Raw genomic sequence first — 18,743 nt, forward strand, 5'->3', positions numbered from 1 at the left:
CTGGAGTCTGCCAAGTGTCACTGGCCCTCATGTGGGATCCGAACCGGGGCCCTGCTGCTCAGAGCCGGCATCCCAAGCCAGCTCTTAACCAACGTGCCACTCGGCTGGCCCCGCCATAGAACCCCTTTTTCGTTTACAGGTTCATTAGACTATTCTCTCCACTTTAATGTGTCTAAAATTTCCATTAATAAAAAGAATTTAAATTAAAAAGCATTTAAACATTTTGGTATACTTCTTACCAGTCTTTTATCTGGGCATTTCCTCCAATTGTTAGGATTTTCTGGCACATAGTAAGCCCTCAATAAACATTGGGAGAAGCCCCATAGCTTAATGGTTATGAAAACAGTTCTGAGACGGAAACCTGCTTGCTTCTTACTAACTGTGGGACCCTGGGTGAGTCAATGACTTCTGTTTCCCATCTATAAATCGGGCTGGTAAATTATGTCCACCTCCCAGGGTTGATGTGAATACTAAATAAATTATGACATGTAAAAGACTTATTTTTTTCCCTTTTTCTTCATGTTTATTATTCGTTCCAGGTAAAAGATTTTCTTGTGGAACCATGTTCTTTTATGTGTCATAATTTATTTAGGTTAACAGTTCCCCATAAAATTAAACAGAGTTACCATGTGATTCAGCAATTCCACTTCTCGGTTATCTACTCAAAAGAATTGAAAGCAAAGACTCCAACAAATATTGGCACACACATGTTCATTCCAGCATTATTCATAGTAGCCAAAAGGTGGAAGCAACCCAACTGTCTATTGACAGATGATGGATAAGCACAGTGTGGTCCATCCAGACAATGGAATATCATTCCGCCTTAGAAAAGGACATCCTGACACCTGCTATAGCATGGATGGGCTCTGAAGACATTATGCTCAGTGAAATACGTCAGACATAAAAGGACAAATACTGTGTGATTCCACTCATGAGGTCCCCAGAGGAGTCAAATTTGTGAGTAAAAAAAGGTTCTGTGGAAAGTAACTTTCTGGGTGATCATAAAATCCTAACTGGGCAGGTCATGGAGGGTAGTCAGGCGCAAAGCATGTAACTTTTTGGTAAAATGTTTCTCTTTGTCTTAAGCCAGCATCGGGGCTAACACACTTTTGAAATGCCTATCAGATCTCTCCTTCTAAAGAATGCAAGAGAGCACATCATCTTAGCTATCCTGTAATGGTAAAATGTTTCTCTTTGTCTTAAGCCAGCATCGGGGCTAACACACTTTTGAAATGCCTATCAGATCTCTCCTTCTAAAGAATGCAAGAGAGCACATCATCTTAGCTATCCTGTAATCCAATCACCATCTTACTTTCTCCCACCTTCATATAATCTTATGATCCCTCTTTAATCTCAAATGCATAAAAGATACTGCAAACTGTTCTCCAAAGCATTTTTCTCCGCCTATCGAGATCTTGCTTCCAGGTGTATCCTGTCTGGGTCAAATAAATTTTTATGAAAATTCTCTATAGGTTTGGATATTCTTACATTGATAAATCCAGAGACAGAAAGTAGATGGTGAGGGCCAGGGGCTGGGGGAGGGGGATGAGCAGTTAGTGTTTAGTGAGAGTGTTTCAATTTGGGAAGGTTGAGCAAGTTCTAGAGATGGACAAAGGGGGACGGCTGAACAATGGTTAATGTACTTAATGCCATTGGACTGTACACTTAAAAATGGTTGAGGGCCGGCTGAGTGGCACATTGGTTAAGAGCTGGATTGGGACGCCAGAGGGCCCCGGTTCGGATCCCACATACGAGGGCCAGTGACACCGCCCTCTACAGCTAAGATACTGAACAACAGCTCGACCTGGAGCTGGGCTGCTGTGAGTCGCCGGCGACGGCGTAGGCTGCAGCCCCTGCTGCAGTGGGTTGCCATGGGCTACCGTGTGTTGCCAGCAGCCAGCGTGAGCGGCCAGCAGCCGCCATGAGCAGCCGTCCAGAAGCCGGCGACTGATCTGCCTCACCCAGGAAGAGCGCAATGATGGTGTCAACTTGGGCCAGTGAAGCAACGTCCTCCACAACTAGACTGAAGAACAAAAAGACAGCAACTTGTCTGTTCCCCTTCCCCCAATTCCCCAGCGCTGTTCCCATCATCCAATTCCCCAATTAAAAAAAAAAAATGATTGATAGCAACTTGTCTGTTCCCCTTCCCCAATTCCCCAGCGCTGTTCCCATCCACCCAATTCCCCAATAAAAAATCTTTAAAAAAAAAAAAAAGTTTGAGATGGTAAATTTTATGATATGTGTATTTTACCATTAAAACAAAATTAAAAACCCTGAAGACAGTGCCTGGCACAAAGTATGTTGTGCATGTTAAATCAGACATTAGAGTAACTGAAATAGCACCTCCAAGGTGACAGGCACATCAGTCTTGTTCCCCAGTAATGTGCCCAGGGCCTAACTAATCTGAGACTCCAGAAAGACCTAACCTTTGCTTGAAACCCTTCCAGGTGTCTCATGGCTTCACCTGGCCCTTCTGAAGCCTGTTCAACCTCTGCCCTCTCCACACCCCATCATGCCCAAACCCACAGGAGTCGGCACCCCCAGGGTCTGTGTAAATGATCTCTGGAGAGTGCACCCCACCAGATCCCCCACCCAGAGTGCTCCTTGGCCCAGAGCATGCGCCCTGGCTCACCCCAGCTCACATTAACACAGCCCCTGCAATCCTGAGTGCTTTGGGAGGGATGTCTGGCTTTGCCCATCCCTCTAATAAGGCAGCTAGAACCTGGAATCTGAAGGGCGTGGATCTTCCCATGGTGGCTCTCCTAGGGGTCAAGGACACATACACTGGGTCACGTGGTCAGTGCAGAGAGGGGCTAGCCATGCCTACTCCTCCTCTTCCACAGTGGAACTGACCCAAGCCAGCCCTGCCCACATGGATGTGGGGAGAAGCAGAAACCCAGGTCACCTCCCCCACTCTCCTCCCCATCACCAGCGTCCTACTGGGCCCTCTTCAGAGGTCTAGGATGGAGAGAGCTGGATGGGGCTGGTATCGCCAACATCTCCTCGGCCAGCCCTTTGCCAGTCCTTGCTGGGACCCCAGGTGAGGTGATGGCCAGGTGGGGAGTAGATGGAAGCAATGAGCAGTCCAACCCTAGGGCTGGGAGTCAGGAGCAGTGGGCACAGTCCATCCCCTCCTGGAGGGCTGTCCTCAAGTCCTAGAGCTGGTGGTCCTTGGGCCAGCGAGTTTAATGTCAACCCTCAGCCTTCCCTCCCTCCCTCCCTGCCAAAGGGGCAGTTTGGAGAGGGTCCACCCCACCCTTAGCCACCCTGAGAGCCCTGTGGTCAGCTCAGGGGGCCTCTGCACGGTCCTGGGCAGAGCTCAGGCCTGGTCTTCTAGCTCCCTGTAGGCTGAGCCGGCGGTGCAGCCCACTGCAGGACATGTGCAGTGAGGAGCCTGGCTCAAGGGTGGCCACCTGGCGGGGAGAAAGAAGACAAAGGTGCAGCGGCAGGTTTCTGTCCAGGAAGTCGGATTATACATTTTAGTAACGGGCCAGAGAAATGAGGCATCGGGCAACAGTGCAGGAGGGGCCACAGGGAGAATAAGAGATCCGAGAGCTGGGGTTTGGCGTCAATCTTACAAAGTGTATAAAGAATCTGTGTTTCTCTACAGTAACAAAAAAACCAAAGGCTACAAGAGCGGTTGTATATACAAAACACGGAGATATTGCTTCACTTGCAAATAGGTTCCTGACCAGACAGGGAGACAAGACAAAGGGAAGGGCACAGAGAAGGGGGGGGAGCGCGCTGCGTGCAAAAAGGAGGGGAGATGGGGAGGGGGGGTCTTTTCCCAGCATAAATCTACAGGCAGGAGCTGGAGTCACGCACGCATGGGAGAGGCTGGAGGTCAAATGCGTGTGCCAGTGCTGGCTGTGCGTGGGGAGTGGGGTGCCGGGAGCCTGTGTCTGCCTGCCCCGGCCCCCTGGTCACATACTCTTCAGGCTTCAGCCCACAGAGGGTTTCTGGGTAGGGACTGAGGCCAGCTGGCCAGAGAGGGAAGGAGGCATTGCTCCCTGGAGTCTGCCATGGAAAACTGCAGAAGCCTGCTTAGTGAGCCCATCCTCATGCCTCTGGCTGGCCCTGTCCATCGGGCCACCCTCTCTGCCCCGCCCAGAGGCCCACTGGGACCCAAGAAGAGCAGGTGCAGCAGCCAGGGCTTAGAGCTATCCTAGGGGGGGACGGGAGGTGCCGCCCGACTCCTGCTCTTCCTAAGCCCCAGTAGGCTGTGCGGAGCTCAATGGGAGTGTGGGAGCCGGTCTCAGAGGGACAGGCGGTCAGGGCAGGGAGGACAGCGCGATGAAGGGCAGGCAGAGGAAGAGGACGTGCACGCACACTCGGATGAGGTGCGAGGCGGTCACAGGTTCTGGCAGCACTGTAGCTTGTTCGGTTTCTGTCCGTCGGTCGTGGGCGGGACGCTGATGTCCACCACATTGTTGCCGGGGGACTCATCGTGCGCTGCGCGGTCTGCTATCTGCTTCTGTGACACAATGCGGTAGATCTCTGCAATGAGGAGATGCAGGTGAGTGCCCAGTGTGGCCCTGCCTGCGGGGACTATCTGCAGAACTCATCTGGAGGTCACCTCCACTGGGGAATGCCCCCAAGGCTGTGTCCAGGGCCCCGCCCAAGGGACCCTACTGTGCCCTACCTGCTCCCCATGACATGAGGGTTTCCCCTGTGTACTCAGCAAGGGCAGAACACATCTGGTCACAGACGTGCCCCCAGCCCAGGCCTCTTCGTGAAGATCAGAGACCGCCACCTCCTCAGAATAAACTCCCGGAAGCCCAGAGCCTCTGGGCCTGAGGCCACCCACCTCCCCAGCTGGCTGTTCCCTGGTGAGCCATGGCAGGACCCACCCACTGGAGCTGAGTCCAGGGGGGGGTCTCTGGGTCCTGAGTGCCAACAGGGGCGGGATCTGGCCTGACCTCGTGGAACATGACATTTATCCTCCTGTCCAGACTGACTGGCAGGTTTAAGGAATGAAGGTTCAGGGGCTGCATTCAGGAACATGGGACCAAAACGGCTGGTGCCCTTCCCATGCCACCCTCAGTGGACCTGACTGGGGTTCCCATGGCCCCGCCAGCCCTGGGACCACCTGTGAGGATGTTCTTGAAAGCTTCCTCTACGTTGGTGGAGTCCAAGGCTGAGGTCTCAATGAAGGACAAGTTGTTCTTTTCTGGAACAGAGAGAATATTGCCCAGGTGAATGGAGCGGTGGTGGTGGTGGCGGTCTGTGTGGGAGGGGCTCCCTTGCACCCACTTGGGGACCCAGCCTGCCACACCTGGACCAGTAAATGAAGGGCTGGGGCCAAAGGGGTAGGACCGAGATGCCCACTCCTTATGAGGAGGCTGGCACTAAAGCCAAGGGAAAATGGGAGGGGCCTGGAGGCAGCTGCCTGCCCTTCAGACACTTCTGTACCGCCTTAGTCACAGACCTGCTGTCACAGCTGGACCCTGCGGGAGGCCCTGGCCCCAAGTGAAACCCTTCTCCTCCGACGGGCAGGCACTCACCTGCGAAGGCTCGGGCCTCGTCAGTGGGCACAGCCCGCAGGTGGCGCAGGTCGCTCTTGTTGCCCACCAGCATGATGACGATGTTGCTGTCGGCGTGGTCCCGCAGCTCCTTCAGCCAGCGCTCCACATTCTCATATGTCAGGTGCTTGGCGATGTCATACACCAGCAGTGCGCCCACTGCACCTCGGTAGTACCTGTGGGGACGGGGGGCAGGGCCCAGCCGTGAGGTGCCTGCTAGCACCCCACAGGGGCCCCCAGGCTCTGTGGGCAGCAGCTCCTGGGCCCACGCACAGAGCCAGCTGAGGGGCAGCCGTCCTGGACTCAAGAGGAGGACTCACGTCCCAGATTCAGCTCAGGACTGTAGGGGACTAAGAAGGGAGTTCAGGGCCTGGAATAAGAAGACACCCACAAGTCCGGCCACAAAAAGGGGAGAAGGAAACAGTGCCATGCAGGGAAAGGGCTGCTGCTGGGCAAAAGCTCCGGTGCCTGTCGTGGCCAGGCCCACCGAAGGGACCAATGGACACACATTAACCCAGAGAGGTTAAGGAGATGAGGAGGTGACCAGGCCTCAGTGGAGGGCATCCACAGGACAGCAAGTGACAAATGGAGGAGTGGCCGGGAGGTTGGATAGGTCTAGGAGGAAGCAGCTCGAGTGGGTCCTGATGGCTGGGTGGCCATGGGGAGCTGAGGGAAGACTGGGAACATGGCCAGGCAAGGCGGGCCAAGCAGGCAGGGCTGGGGGGCAGGTAGGGTGGAGTGGACCACAGCAGGCCCTGATAACAGCCCCCACTGTGCAGCCAGCACCCAGCAAAATTGCAGTGCTTCAGGGGGACTCCAGGGTCAGAGGCGCTGTGGGATATGCCCACCAGGAGTCACAGTATGGTCCTGAGGGTCCCACAGCTGCTGGGGGTCTTGTCTCTCCACCCTGAGCCAACTGTTCTCAAGGTTGTACTCTCACCTTCTCCTCCTGCCCAACTCCTACCCATCCTTTGGGGCCCACTGGCCCCATGCACATGGCCTCCTGCATCTCCTCATCCCTGCCACTCACGCAGAGGTGATGGCGCGGTAGCGCTCCTGGCCGGCGGTATCCCAGATCTGTGCCTTGATGGTCTTGCCGTCCACCTGGATGCTGCGAGTGGCAAACTCCACACCGATGGTGCTCTTGCTCTCCAGGTTGAACTCGTTGCGGGTGAAGCGGGACAGCAGGTTGCTCTTCCCCACGCCTGAGTCCCCGATGAGCACCACTGTGGGGACGGAAAGGGATAAACATGAGGCTCCACGGGCCAGAGCAGGGCAGCACCCCCAAGCCAAGACCCATGAGCCACCCATGTCCACCTTCAGAGCCTTCACAGCAATGCCTTGGGTGTTACAGACATGTGACAGCCAACAACAAAATGGAGTCAGAGATGTCCTGGAGCCCCTCGCTGTATGCACATTTCCCAGCGCAGAAGCCAACAGCAGCTCCGGGCTTCCACAAACACAGCCACTGCAGACAGCACAATACCCCTTCCTTGTGTCTAATCCTTCAGAGCAGGGCTGTCCTAGCTGGGCATAGGGACCCAGGCATCCCGGCAGGCAGGGGATCCATCAAACCCCAAACCTCCATTGCAATCTGGTGGTCGGAGTAAGCTCCAGGGCTGGGCAACCTTGGGCAAGTAACTTAACCTCTCTGGGCTGCCTTTTCCACAAGTGTGAAAAGAAAGAAAGGAACATGAGCCACCTCGGGGAAGGGAACACAAGAACTTGCAGGTCAGAACGCAGTCAGCATCCAGCCCACTAAGGCAGGTAGGGGAGCAATTATTACTATTGTTCCACCAGGTTCCTACCTACAAGGGTCTGGCTCTGTGTAGTTTTAAGTAATAGGAAACGAGAAGCCTCACACCCCACGCCCACCCCGCTGCTTCCTCATGGAAAGCTGCTGCAAGCAAACCCACACACAGCTCAGCACAGCCAACTCACCCAAGTGAGACAGGATGTGCCCTCTGGAAGCAGCCTGGAGGGGACAGAGCCTGCTACCCCTCCTGTCACCCTAGCCCCAGGGTCGGATCACCCTGCAGGAACATCCAGAATGATAGCCCTCTTGAACAGGGCAGAGCAGGCCTGGTGGGTCTCTCCCTTTAGCGGTGGGGCCCTGAGAAATGGTCCAGGAAGGGTCTGGGCCCTAGAGGGTCATCCTCAGACCCAGGGCATACTGGTGGTGACTTGTATCCACGTGTGCGCACACACGCTTGGGTGTATGTTCAGCACAGAAGGAACAACACATGGCAGTCTGACCAGATGCCCCACCTGGGAGCCACATGGAGCCTCAACTGTGGGTCTTGGGCTCTGGAACTGTGGATGGGTCAGCTCAGTGGAGGGCTGCAAGCTTGGTCACCCTTGACCCTGATGAAAAGTTTCTCCTCAATTAAAAATGTTATATGTGTGTGTCCGCAATCACCCTCACTTCTTACAACCTTCACTGCCAGGACCCTACTCTAGGCCACCACCATCTCTCCCTGGGTTGCTGCACCAACCTCCTCCCTGGTGTCTTTGAGGTTCCTCTCATCTCGAACCAAGAGACTGTTCTCCCCTCTGCAGCCGCCAGAGGGCGCCCGTGAGCACCCAAGTCAGATTCTGCCTCTCCTCTGCCCACAGCCCTCCAGGGCTCCCACCTCCCTCTGGGTAAAAGCCCAAGTCCCCCCCTGGCCTACAATCTACATGACCTTCCCCTGTCCCCTCCCTATGCTCACCTCCTTTCTCTCCCTCTCACTCACTCTGCTCCTGGCACATGGGTTCCCTCAGGACTCAGTGATGTGCAGGTGCAAGCTGCCCTTTGCCTGGAACATTCTTCCCTGGGAATCCACCTGCTTTCCTCCCTCAGCTCCTCTGTGTGAGGCCTGATCAAGGAGGCCCTCCCTGCTGTTCTCTTAACACTCCCCATTCCCCTGCCTTGTCTTTCCTCCCCAGCTCTCCCCACCCTCTCACACTGGCCAGGTTTCACTTATTTGTTGTTCACCAGTCTGTCTCAAGGGCGAGATCTCAGACAGTCTGGTTCCCTGCTGTATCCTCAGGGTCTGGCGCAGGGCCCGGCACAAAGGACAGCGTGAACAAACAAATGATAAAGCGGCTGTGGAGTCTCTCAGGCCCACCTCCTCCCTCACTTGGAGGGTGCCAAGCTCACCATCCTCAGGCGACAGTGGAGGAGGCAGCCCCACAACGCAGCACCCTCTCTGGACTGGCTGCCAAGAACAAGAAGAATAAGCCAAGAACAATAAGAATAAGGACAATGCTTAAAAATGAATCTGTGCTGAGAAAGCCTCTGATCTGCATCACCTCACAGAAGCCTCATGTAGCCCATTTTACAGATGAGGAAACTGAGGCACGGGCAGGGGCCTCAGACAAGGCCCAAAGTGAGCAGAAGGTGGCCGAGCAGAGGTCTGAGCAGGCTTGATCCCGTTTCTCAACTGTGCTCACCAAGGCCACCCAGCTGAAAAGTGGTCTGGCAGGATTTGAATCCAGGTTTTCTGAGTCTAGGGCTGAGCTCAGGGGTCTGAGTTCAGCCCCTTCCTCTCCCACTACCTGGAGCATCTTGACCCCCTGGAGTAGCCGGCAAACTCCTGCTCATCCTTCAAAACCCCCCGGTTCAGGCCTCTTTTCTCCCCACAAATCACCATGTGGCCTGGCCCACAAGACCTGTGACGACAAGACCAGTGCCCTGACTTCAGAGAAACGTGGAACACAGGTGGATATGGATATGGGCCTGCCGAGAGCGCCCAACCATGCTGGTGGGCCCCGAATCGACTCCCAGGCCGCGTAGGGCCAGGCCGGACGGACTGTGGGGCCCACCATTCACACCCCCAACCCCTCACCTCCTTCCTATAGTGGCCACAGGAACCTGGCCAAGGCCAGGGAGGTTTGCTCACAGTTCTCACGTCCTCAGGAACAGAACAGGAAATGAGGAGAGTCCCTTTTGGGTTCTGACCGGTATACCCCAACCCCTCACTTCCTTCCCAGCTTTGTCCCAGTGTCAGGGTCTCCTTAGCTCCATCAGTTCTGCCCTGGCCCAGCCAACAATCTCCTCAGCGCCACAGGCCAGGCCCAGTCCTAAGGGCTTTATTATTGAGATAAATGTCATATTATCATTCCCCTTGTACAGCTGGGGACACTCAACCCAGAGAGACCAAGTCCTCCAGCCCAAGGTCACCCTGTGAGAACAGTGGAGGCTGAAACAGTATGAGGGCCACCAGTCAGTTCCCAGATGAATGGTGGGAAAGCCAGGCTGCCCGGGCACTCCCTGGCACAGGTGCCCGACGCAGAGAGGTGGCCAGCAGCGCAGGGGCCGGTCTGGCCCTGTGTACACGCTGGGAATGAGAACAGCATTGTCAAAGGCACAAGTAATCTGTTGTCTTGGGGAAATAAAGGGCCTTTGAGGACAAGGCCCCCAGCACTTCCACAGAAGTTGGTGGCATCAATGGCCAGGAAATGGCTTCTCTGGACAGGCCACTTGGCTGGCAGGGAAGGCAAGCCCAGTTGACAAAAACAAAGAGCTGGCACCTCTTCAAAGCTTGGGTCCTCCGGCCCACCCCAAGACAGTGTGGCACCACTGGGGCCCACACTTTGACGTTCAGGCAGACTGAGTGGCCATTCAGGAGAGGGGCAGGCTCCCCTACTCCAGGCAAAGCAGGGTCTCACCACTCCTCCAGAAGCAGCCCTGACCACCCCAGACCCCAGGGACCAGAGACCAGAGCTTGGGGGCAATCTTGTCACAGCTATTCCCAGGGGAATCAGAGAGCAGAGGAGAGGTGCCCATAGCAGGGCACAGGCAGGGCTGCTATTCACAATGGGAGGAGATGGTGCAGTCAGTTCCCGGACCAGTGGGCCCGGTGGGGTCCTGCCCAGGCTGCAGGGCCAGGAGGCTGCCTCGGGAGCACTTGGCAGAGAGAGAGGCTAGCAGGGCGGCTGGCCTGTTCCCCAGAGCCGGCTGCTACTCTCTCCTCGCCCCCTTTCCCAAAAGGACTCACAGATGGGGCAAGGATGGACACAACCCAGGGGACAAGGTCCTGGGCCACCGTGCAAACTTCCTACATCACCACCACCTCATGGGTCAGGTGAGTGGCTGGAGGTGCTGGGAAGGCCTCGGTGGCCTTTGGGGACACCAATGCTCCTCCCACTGTGGACCCCGCAGCCCAGTCTATCAGAGGAGAGGTCAGGGGAGCCCCCAGGGACTGATCGTCAGTCTGGGAAAATGGCCCACAGCTGACAGGACAAAATGTTAGCAGGATAAATGTGAGAATCTAAAATTAGGTACAAATAAACAACCTCACTCCTGGGGAAGGGGGGAATGTGCAGCGAGGAAAATAAACACCACATGGAAAACACCCTGGGGGATTTGCTGGCCTTGGCCATGGAGGTCAGGAGAGCCAACGTGTGATGTGACCGCCAAAACAAACAAGACTGGTGGGAGGGTTGGATGGGGGCAGCCAGTGTCCCCAAGTGAGAAGTATGGCCCCTCTGTGCTCAGGACAGGGACAGGGGAAGGTGACCAAAGCCTGGGGAAGGTGGGCACAGGGTAGGGGGCGAGAAGATGGCTACCCCCTTTTCTCCTAATGGGATCCCCACACCAGGCAGCAGGACCGGGGAGAAAGTTCACCTGTCAACCCTTCCGGTGCAGTTGTGTCTTGGATGTCTAATGCCCAGGCCTGACCCTCTGCAGGCCACAGGGTCTTAGGAGGGGCTGCGGGGCTGGCGCAGCATTCATGTTTCTGTCTGCCTGTCATACTTATGGCAAGCGATGTGATGGTAAAGCCTGGCCTGCCTGCTGGCTTCCTTCCTCCCTTCTTTATTTGACAAAGTCAAATAGAGTTTCTTTTTCCCATTTAAGGGAGTGAAAAACCTAAGTGAACGTAAAGACAAAAAGGGGGTCCTCGGACAAGGTATAACTATGAAGGGGAGTTAATTTCAATAACTATGAAATTGTCAGATGACAATTTAAGGAACCCTGACCTTGTGGATTAGATTTTCACTTCCAACCCGGGTTGAGAAGGTCAGCAGGGCACCTGCTGGATTCAGAAAGGGAGGCCAGTGGGGGAGAGCTGCAGCACAGGCAGGCACCTTTTGCCAGTTGTCCCAGAAGCCAGATCAGTGTTTCCAGGAAGTAGACTAGAGATGAGTCCTGGGAAGTACACAGCTGCTCCACTGCCCCTGACCCAGTAACGGTACTTCTGGGAACATACATCAAGGAAGTAACCCAAAGGGTAAAAGATGACTAGTGCAAACACTTGGAGTTGGGTTATTTATAACAGCACACAGTTGAAAATAACAAGCAAGAATTACCACAGATGCCTATAGGGGGCAACTGGGGGAATGCCCCCTGCCCTGGCAATGCCACATCCAGGCGGGTGCCCAGACCTGACCCAGGGGCAGGCTGAGTAGATACAGGCACCAGCTGCAGCAGGACTGGAGTCCAGACCACCTATCACCAGTCCCAAAAGCCCTGACAGAGCTTCCCCTACTTCTAAGGTGACACCTCAAGGTTCACTCAGCACCACAACCTTGGCCTGATGCCTGCTGCTCACACAGCCTCCTCTGCCAGTGACATATCAACCTGCAAGCAGTTCCCAGATGCCATGGTGCTGTGTGAGGACTCTGGGCCTTTGCATGGGTACTCCCTCTGCCCAATAGCTTTTTGACACATGGCTATCCCAGGTAGGCAGTGCTCCACTCACTCTCCACATTCCCAAAGTCCCCAGACCCCTGTCCCCAGGATGCTTGATGGTCAGCCAAGGCTGGCTGCAGACACAGACACACTCCCAGGCATGGCCAGGATCCCCTAATGAGTGGAAGATGCCAACAGCTGGTGTGAGAGGCAGACCCTCACACAGCAGGCAGCAGAGCAAACATGCCCTGCATGGGCCCAGTTGTTAGCTCTCAAGGGCGGCCACTGTCAGCCAGGGAGCCCAGCACAGACAGCAGAGGACCTGGCAGAGGTCCAGATTGGCACAGGTGCTGTAAAGCCAGTGACCCCAAAACCATCCCAGCTAAGAGATGTACTCCAACGACTGTAGCAAGTCTTCCTAGTTTGTGGGGTAGGGTGAAGGAGCTCTCCCACTGGCCCCAGGCCAGCAATGGCTACCTGACCTGCCTAGGCCTTACTTGAAGCTCCTAGAGCCCTCTGTCCCTCCGGCAGAGCAAATCCTCCAGCAGGTTGGTCCAGGCCTGAGGCATCAGCGCGCATGTGTTCGGGGAGGCGGTCTGACACCCCACTTCCAGATCCTGGCGCAAGCTCCCCCAGATATACTCCCCAAGTGGTAAAGCCCACAGCTGGCCTGGATTAAATTCTTCTCCAACACTTATTCACTGTGTTCTTGTCTTGTCTCCCTGGACCCCGGTTTCCAGGCTGGGTAATACTGACCTCACAAGGCTGTGGTGAGGATTTCAATGAATTCAGGTGTGTAAAGTGCTTAGAAAAGTGCAGGTACTTTGGGTAGTGCTATTAAGAGTTCTACGAGATACCTGTTAACGACCAGGCCTGGGTCCAGCACACACAGAATCCCCTCCACCAGGCGCCCCTCCACGGAATTCCGGGTCCGCACTCCACCTAGTGTCCCCCACCACACACCTCAACTCTTCCCTTCCGGGCTCCGCCCCCAGACGCACTGTCACCAATCAAGTCTGCTCCCGCCCACCCCCCTGAAGAGTAACGCCACCCCCAAATACCCAGCCCAAGTCTTGAACACGCCCACCACATTTTAGCCAGCCTCCAAGGGCCCCGCCCCACCTCATGGAGCTTTCCACCCAACCCGGCCTGACAAACGCTGAGAGGCCCCGCCCCCTCCAGGGGCTCCACCCCTAACGGCCGCTCCCACCGCTCTGGAACCCAACCCCTCTGGGCTCCGGCCCCGCCTCGACACATCCAGGGCCCTCAGGCCCCTCTGGGCCACCGGCTCCGCACGGTCGCGTATCCCAGCCCAAAGCTGACCAAACCCGGCCTGCCCCGGTCTTCCCGGCTGCTTGACCTGCCGGGCCCCAAGCTCCGGGCTCCGGCCGAGGCCCGGCGGCCTGGAGGGCAGCTCCGGCCCACCTGTTCGCTGCTGCCCTCTCGCCCGTCTGTACCCCACCGGCCGTACCTTTGAATAAGTAGTCGTATTCGTCGTCCCGGGTCCCCATTGTCCTAGCGCTTCCGGCGGGATCAGCGACTCCGCAGCCCCACCACAAACACCCTACGGGGGCGGTGCCGGTGCCGCGCAGAGCGGCTGCCGGATGACCAATCAGCGGCGAGTGGCTTAGCGACCGGCACCCAGAAGAGCCAATCAGAGGCGGAAGCAGAGCCCCCGAGGTGGGCACAGACTGGGGTCCACCCTCCTCGCCCTCGGTCTCCTGGAGAAAGGCGGAAGGAATGCGGGCTTTCTTGAAGTGACGGTCGCGTTATCCTATCAGAGGCGCACTCAGGAGGCGGAAGCCAGGAAGAATAAAATGAATTGACGGAGCGAGTAGCCAATGAGAGGCTTGATTCAAACCGGGTCCGACTAACAGAGGACCTGTCCAGGAAGGGAAATGGGGCTACGTCCAGGTGATGTTACGCTGTTTAACGTCCCGATGACGTCATAGGTCAATGCGTGCTGCTCTGGCCTCCCCCTCCCCCGCCCCCATTAATAACCGTTTCAGGGGGGGAGTCCCGGGGGAGGGGTCCCCTGGGGGATATCTTCAACCTAGAGGTTCCCTGTCCTCTGTCGGTTGCAGTTTTCATCCATACGTAAGTGGACTCATTATGTCAACCCCCTGCATCAGTTTTCCTCTTCTGTATAACAGAAAAGAAACACCTCATTGAAATTTTTGAGGATATCTATGGATCATTTCCCTAAACACATACTAACTCAACCATCCATTTTCTGTCATTAAGTCTTCGTTTAATAAATATTTATAAATTCTTACTGAGCGTCAGACTCTGTCCAACATGATCTCCTCCCCATCTCTGTCCCTTACCCTGTTTTATTATACACACACACACACACACACACACACACACGCGCGCGCGCACACACACCGCACTAGGATTTTATCACTACCTAACCTTAAAGTATGTATTTCTTTCTTGATCCATTAATCTGTTTAGTTTTTGTCCCAAGTCAACAGACTCATCAGTCCCATGAGGGCAGGGACTTTGGGCACAGTCACTGCTGCATCACCAGTGCTCAATAAATATTTGATATGTGATGGATAATGTAAGCATAGGGCTCATGTGCTAGTTATAACTGTATTATAATTATTATTGCCTCCTGGACCTCATTCCTAGGATGTCCATCAGGTGTCCCAGACACTAATTTGGCCTCTTTCCCCCTCCTCCTTTTGTCTTCATCCCCACCCCACCCCATCATCAAAGCCACAGGTCCTGTGCTTTTCCCTTCTCATCATTTACTCCCCTGCCCCTGCTTCCTCCTCTCTTCCTCAATTGCTGTTTTCTATCCCTCCTTCCTCCTAAATTTCTGACCACTTCTCACCCCCTCCCCAGCCACCACCGTGATCCTGGCCCCATCATCACTCCCTGGACCTGTAGAGTTTTCTACCTACCTTCAGGTCTCCCTGTTCTGCCCACACCTGCACACTTCCCACAGCAGTCAGAGGGAGTCTTTTAAAACATGAGAGTCAGATTGTCTCCCTCCCCTGTTTAAAAATCTTTTAGTCCTTCCTTTAATAAGCATTTACTAAGCACCTACTAACAGTGCTCTGGGTGCTGGGGATGCACCATTGAACAAGACAAAGTCCCAGCCCTCATGGAGCTGACAGCCTGGTGGGGTCAGGAAGAAGAAGCAAGTAAACAACACTCACAAGATAGTTTCAGAATGGGAGACCTGTAATGAGGGGAATAACCTGGGTTATGTGATGGTAGAGCTCCTTAGCTAGGAAGGCAGGGAAGGCATCCCGGAGGAGGTGGCATTTGCACTGCATCCACAGGTGGGGGTGGAGATAGTGGGAACAATATTTCAGGCAAAGGAGACAGCAAGTGAGAGAGAGTCTGATGGGTCTGAACAGCCAGGAGGCCATGGTGGCTGGGTTCCAGGGCCCAGACATGAGATTAGGTGAAAAGGCGAGGCTGTGGAAGCCAGACTAGGGAGGACACTCCGGCCTTTTGTCAGTAGGCTCCTGGGCAATTGGCTTGAAGCCCTGCACATTTCAGCCAAACCCCCTCCTTACCCCACCACCATTCACCACCCCACTTCCTGAAAACCATGCTGCAGCCTTGTGGGGCTGTGCACTGGTTCCCCAGACAGAGCTGCACTTCTGGCCCAGGCCACTAGGCTTTTGCTCTCACGGTGCCCTCTTCCTGAAATGCCATCCACCTCCCCTATCTTTGTAGACTTTTCATCCTTCTTTGTAAACTGACTCAAAAGCCATGTCCACCTCATGAAGCCTTTTCTCCTGTCTAGGTCATGCTCTCCTCCCAGCCCCACTCTAGCATGACTCACAGTAATAATAGTATTAGTAAGGATGGCTAATGTTTATATTGGGTGCTCACTGTAAGTCAGACACTGTTCTGAGTCCTTTTCACATAACATTACATGAAATCCTGAAATCCTCACAGCACCAGGAGAACAGGGAGGGGTGGGGGACAGGGGAAGGGCTGGGTACCAGAACCATCCTGATTTTTTAGATGCAGGAACTGAAGCCACAGAACTTTAGTGGCCTGTCCTCAGTCACCTAGGATGCAGATGTAGTTAAGAGCTCCAGCTCTGGAGCTGGACAGGTCTGGATTCACATCCTGGCTCTTGTTTGGTTCCCAGCCATAGTGACTATTCTTTGTGTTGTTCGTGGGGGTGGAAGGACAGAAAATGCTGTGTTGGAAGAGGTGGTGATGGCCGGAGAAGGGACAAGGTTGGGGAGATGAGCCCTCTTGGAAGAGCTTGAGAATTAAGAGGGCAAAGCAGGGTGGGATGCCCCACTAGTTCTAGTGGGCTCAAGGGAGACTCTCTAAGCCTGCCTGGCACAGGAGCTCCCCAACAAGGAGCCTGGAGAGGGTCTGGCCTACAGTGCTGAGGATGTCATCGCCCATACTCAACCAGAGCCCCCAGGAAGCTTCTGTGACCCCAGCACCTTCCAGGAAGAGTCATGGATCAACTATCTAGAGAAAGAGGCTCCCACTATTTCTCCAAGGAACACTTAGAAGGAATAGTGGAAAGATAGGTTCTCCTATTAAAACAGCAGCTAGGGGGCCAGCCAAGTGGCACATTGGTTAAGAGTTGGTCCAGCTCTGAGTAGCAGGACCCCGGTTCGGATCTCACATGAGGGCCAATGACGCTGCGCCCTCTACAGCTAAGATGGTGAACAACAGCTCAACCTGGAGCTGGGCTGCCGTGAGTCGCTGGTGACAGCGTAGGCCGGCCGTCCAATGGCCAGCGAGTGACTGCCTCACCTGGGGAGAGCGCAATGGTAATACTAACATGGGTCAGTGAAGCGACGTCCTCCACAACTAGACTGAAGAACAAAAGGACAGCAACTTGTCTGTTCCTCTTTTCCGATTCCCCAATAAAATCTTAAAAAACAAAAAAACAAAAACAGCAGCTGGGGTTCAGGGCACAGGTGGAAGCTGTTTTTCTCAAACGTGTCCTGGAGACAAACGATCATGTAATTCCAGGCTATATGATGTGGGCGATAATTTTAGGTGATGCAATTTTAGGTGATGCATTAAATAACATTGAACCACATACTGAGAAAGTCCTACCTTTTTTCAATTCTTAAAATCCTTTATTATCTCTCTAGGAGAGAGGCTTACTGTCTCTGGCTCATATCTCTTGAACAATTTTCTAACCCTCATCTCCCTTTTAAAACAGAGCTAGGACACAGACTGAGAGCCTGCAGTAGGCAACAGGATCAGGCTAGAATTTTCTTCACCATGTTTTACTGTGAGATTTTTTAAACATTTAGAAAATGGAAAGAATTGTACAGAGGATATCTCTGTACTCATATCCCCACCACCTAGATTTCACTATTAATACAGTATTTTGCTTTGTCACCTCTCTATCCACCTCTCTATCCACCCATCCATCGTCTTGTTTTTTGATACATTTCAGAGAGTTAAAGATTTGGGGGATCTAATGCATAGCACAGTGATTAAAGTTAATAATACTGTACTGTATGCTTGAAAGTTGCTAAAAGAGATTTTAAATGTTCTCACCACAAAAAAGAAATGGCATTATGTGATGTGTGGAGGTGTTAACTAATGCTACGGTGGTAATCATTTCAAAATACATAAGTGTATCAAATCAACACATTGTAAACCTTAAACATACACAATGTTAATATCAATTATATTGTAATAAAGCTGGAAAAAATTAAAAATCAAACAACGAAAATTGAATGGCATCAGTTCTCTTTACCTCTAAACACTTTAGCATGCATATCGTTAGACTTCAATATTTGTTTATGGCTCTTTTTGTAGTTTCTTTTCTTTGAAGGTAAAATTTATACACAATGAAATGCACAAATTTAAGTGTATATTTGCTGAGACAAAGGCATACACCAGAACAACCCACCTCTGTTAAGGTTCAGAACATCACCGTAACTCAGGAAAATTCCCTCATGCCCCTTCCCAGTCAATCCCACTCCATACTTCCAGGCGCAGCCACTACGTGTGTGTGTGTGTGTGTGTGTGTGTGTGTGTGTGTGTCCACAGATCAGTTTTCTAGCTGGAATTTTTTTTATTTTTATTTCTTATTGGGGAACAGTGTGTTTTTTCAGGACCCATCAGCTCCAAGTCAAGTAGTTGTTTCAGTCTAGTTGTGGAGGGCATAACTCAGTAGCCCATGTGGGGATCGAACCGGCAACCTTGGTGTTATGAGCACCACACTCTAAACAACTGAGCTAACTGGGCACCCCTATAGCTGGAATTTTAAATCATTGGCATTGTTTTATTTTCAACTTTAGTTTTACTACTACTTATGGGAGGTGATACTGGTTTCTCATATGTGGTGGAAACATATTTACGTTTTTAAAAACTGAGTCAAGGGGTTGGCCAAGTGGCTCAGTTGGTTAGAGCGTGAGCAACAGGGTTGCTGGTTCGATTCCCACATGGACCAGTGAGCTGCGCCCCAGCTGAGCTGCCACTGAGCTGGTGAGAGCGCGTGCTCTTAACAACAAGGTTGCCGGTTCTACTCCTGCATGGGATGGTGGACTATACCCAGCCCTTCCCTGCAACTAGATTGAAAGCAGCAACTAGACTTGGAGCTGAGCTTGCGCCCTCCACAACTAAGATTGAAGAACAACTTG

The 18,743-nt window shown here is 53.5% G+C and overlaps 1 protein-coding gene across 1 annotated transcript; it reads right to left on the reverse strand.

Annotated features, from left to right (window-relative positions):
* Nucleotides 1-3,450: 3,450 nt before the first annotated feature.
* RAB11B (RAB11B, member RAS oncogene family) lies at nt 3,451-13,835 on the reverse strand. The gene is made up of 5 exons (XM_019667695.1): nt 13,610-13,835; nt 6,553-6,748; nt 5,505-5,698; nt 5,090-5,170; nt 3,451-4,497 (listed from the first exon to the last, which is right to left on the reverse strand). Exons 1-5 carry the CDS (start codon nt 13,647-13,649, stop codon nt 4,352-4,354), a joined length of 657 nt encoding a protein of 218 aa, XP_019523240.1. The 5' UTR covers nt 13,650-13,835; the 3' UTR covers nt 3,451-4,351.
* Nucleotides 13,836-18,743: the final 4,908 nt, after the last annotated feature.

This window comes from Hipposideros armiger, unplaced genomic scaffold (assembly GCF_001890085.2).
Source record: "Hipposideros armiger isolate ML-2016 unplaced genomic scaffold, ASM189008v1 scaffold_502, whole genome shotgun sequence".
NCBI lineage: Eukaryota > Metazoa > Chordata > Mammalia > Chiroptera > Hipposideridae > Hipposideros > Hipposideros armiger.

Coding starts and splice junctions, on each gene's coding strand:
- RAB11B (XM_019667695.1), bottom strand. CDS start 13,649: ATGGGGACCCGGGACGACGAATACGACTACTTATTCAAAG. Junction 5,699..6,552: donor TACCGCGCCATCACCTCTGC/GTGAGTGGCAGG, acceptor CCGTCCCCACAG/GTACTACCGAGGTGCAGTGG. Junction 5,171..5,504: donor CGAGGCCCGAGCCTTCGCAG/GTGAGTGCCTGC, acceptor TCTCTGTTCCAG/AAAAGAACAACTTGTCCTTC.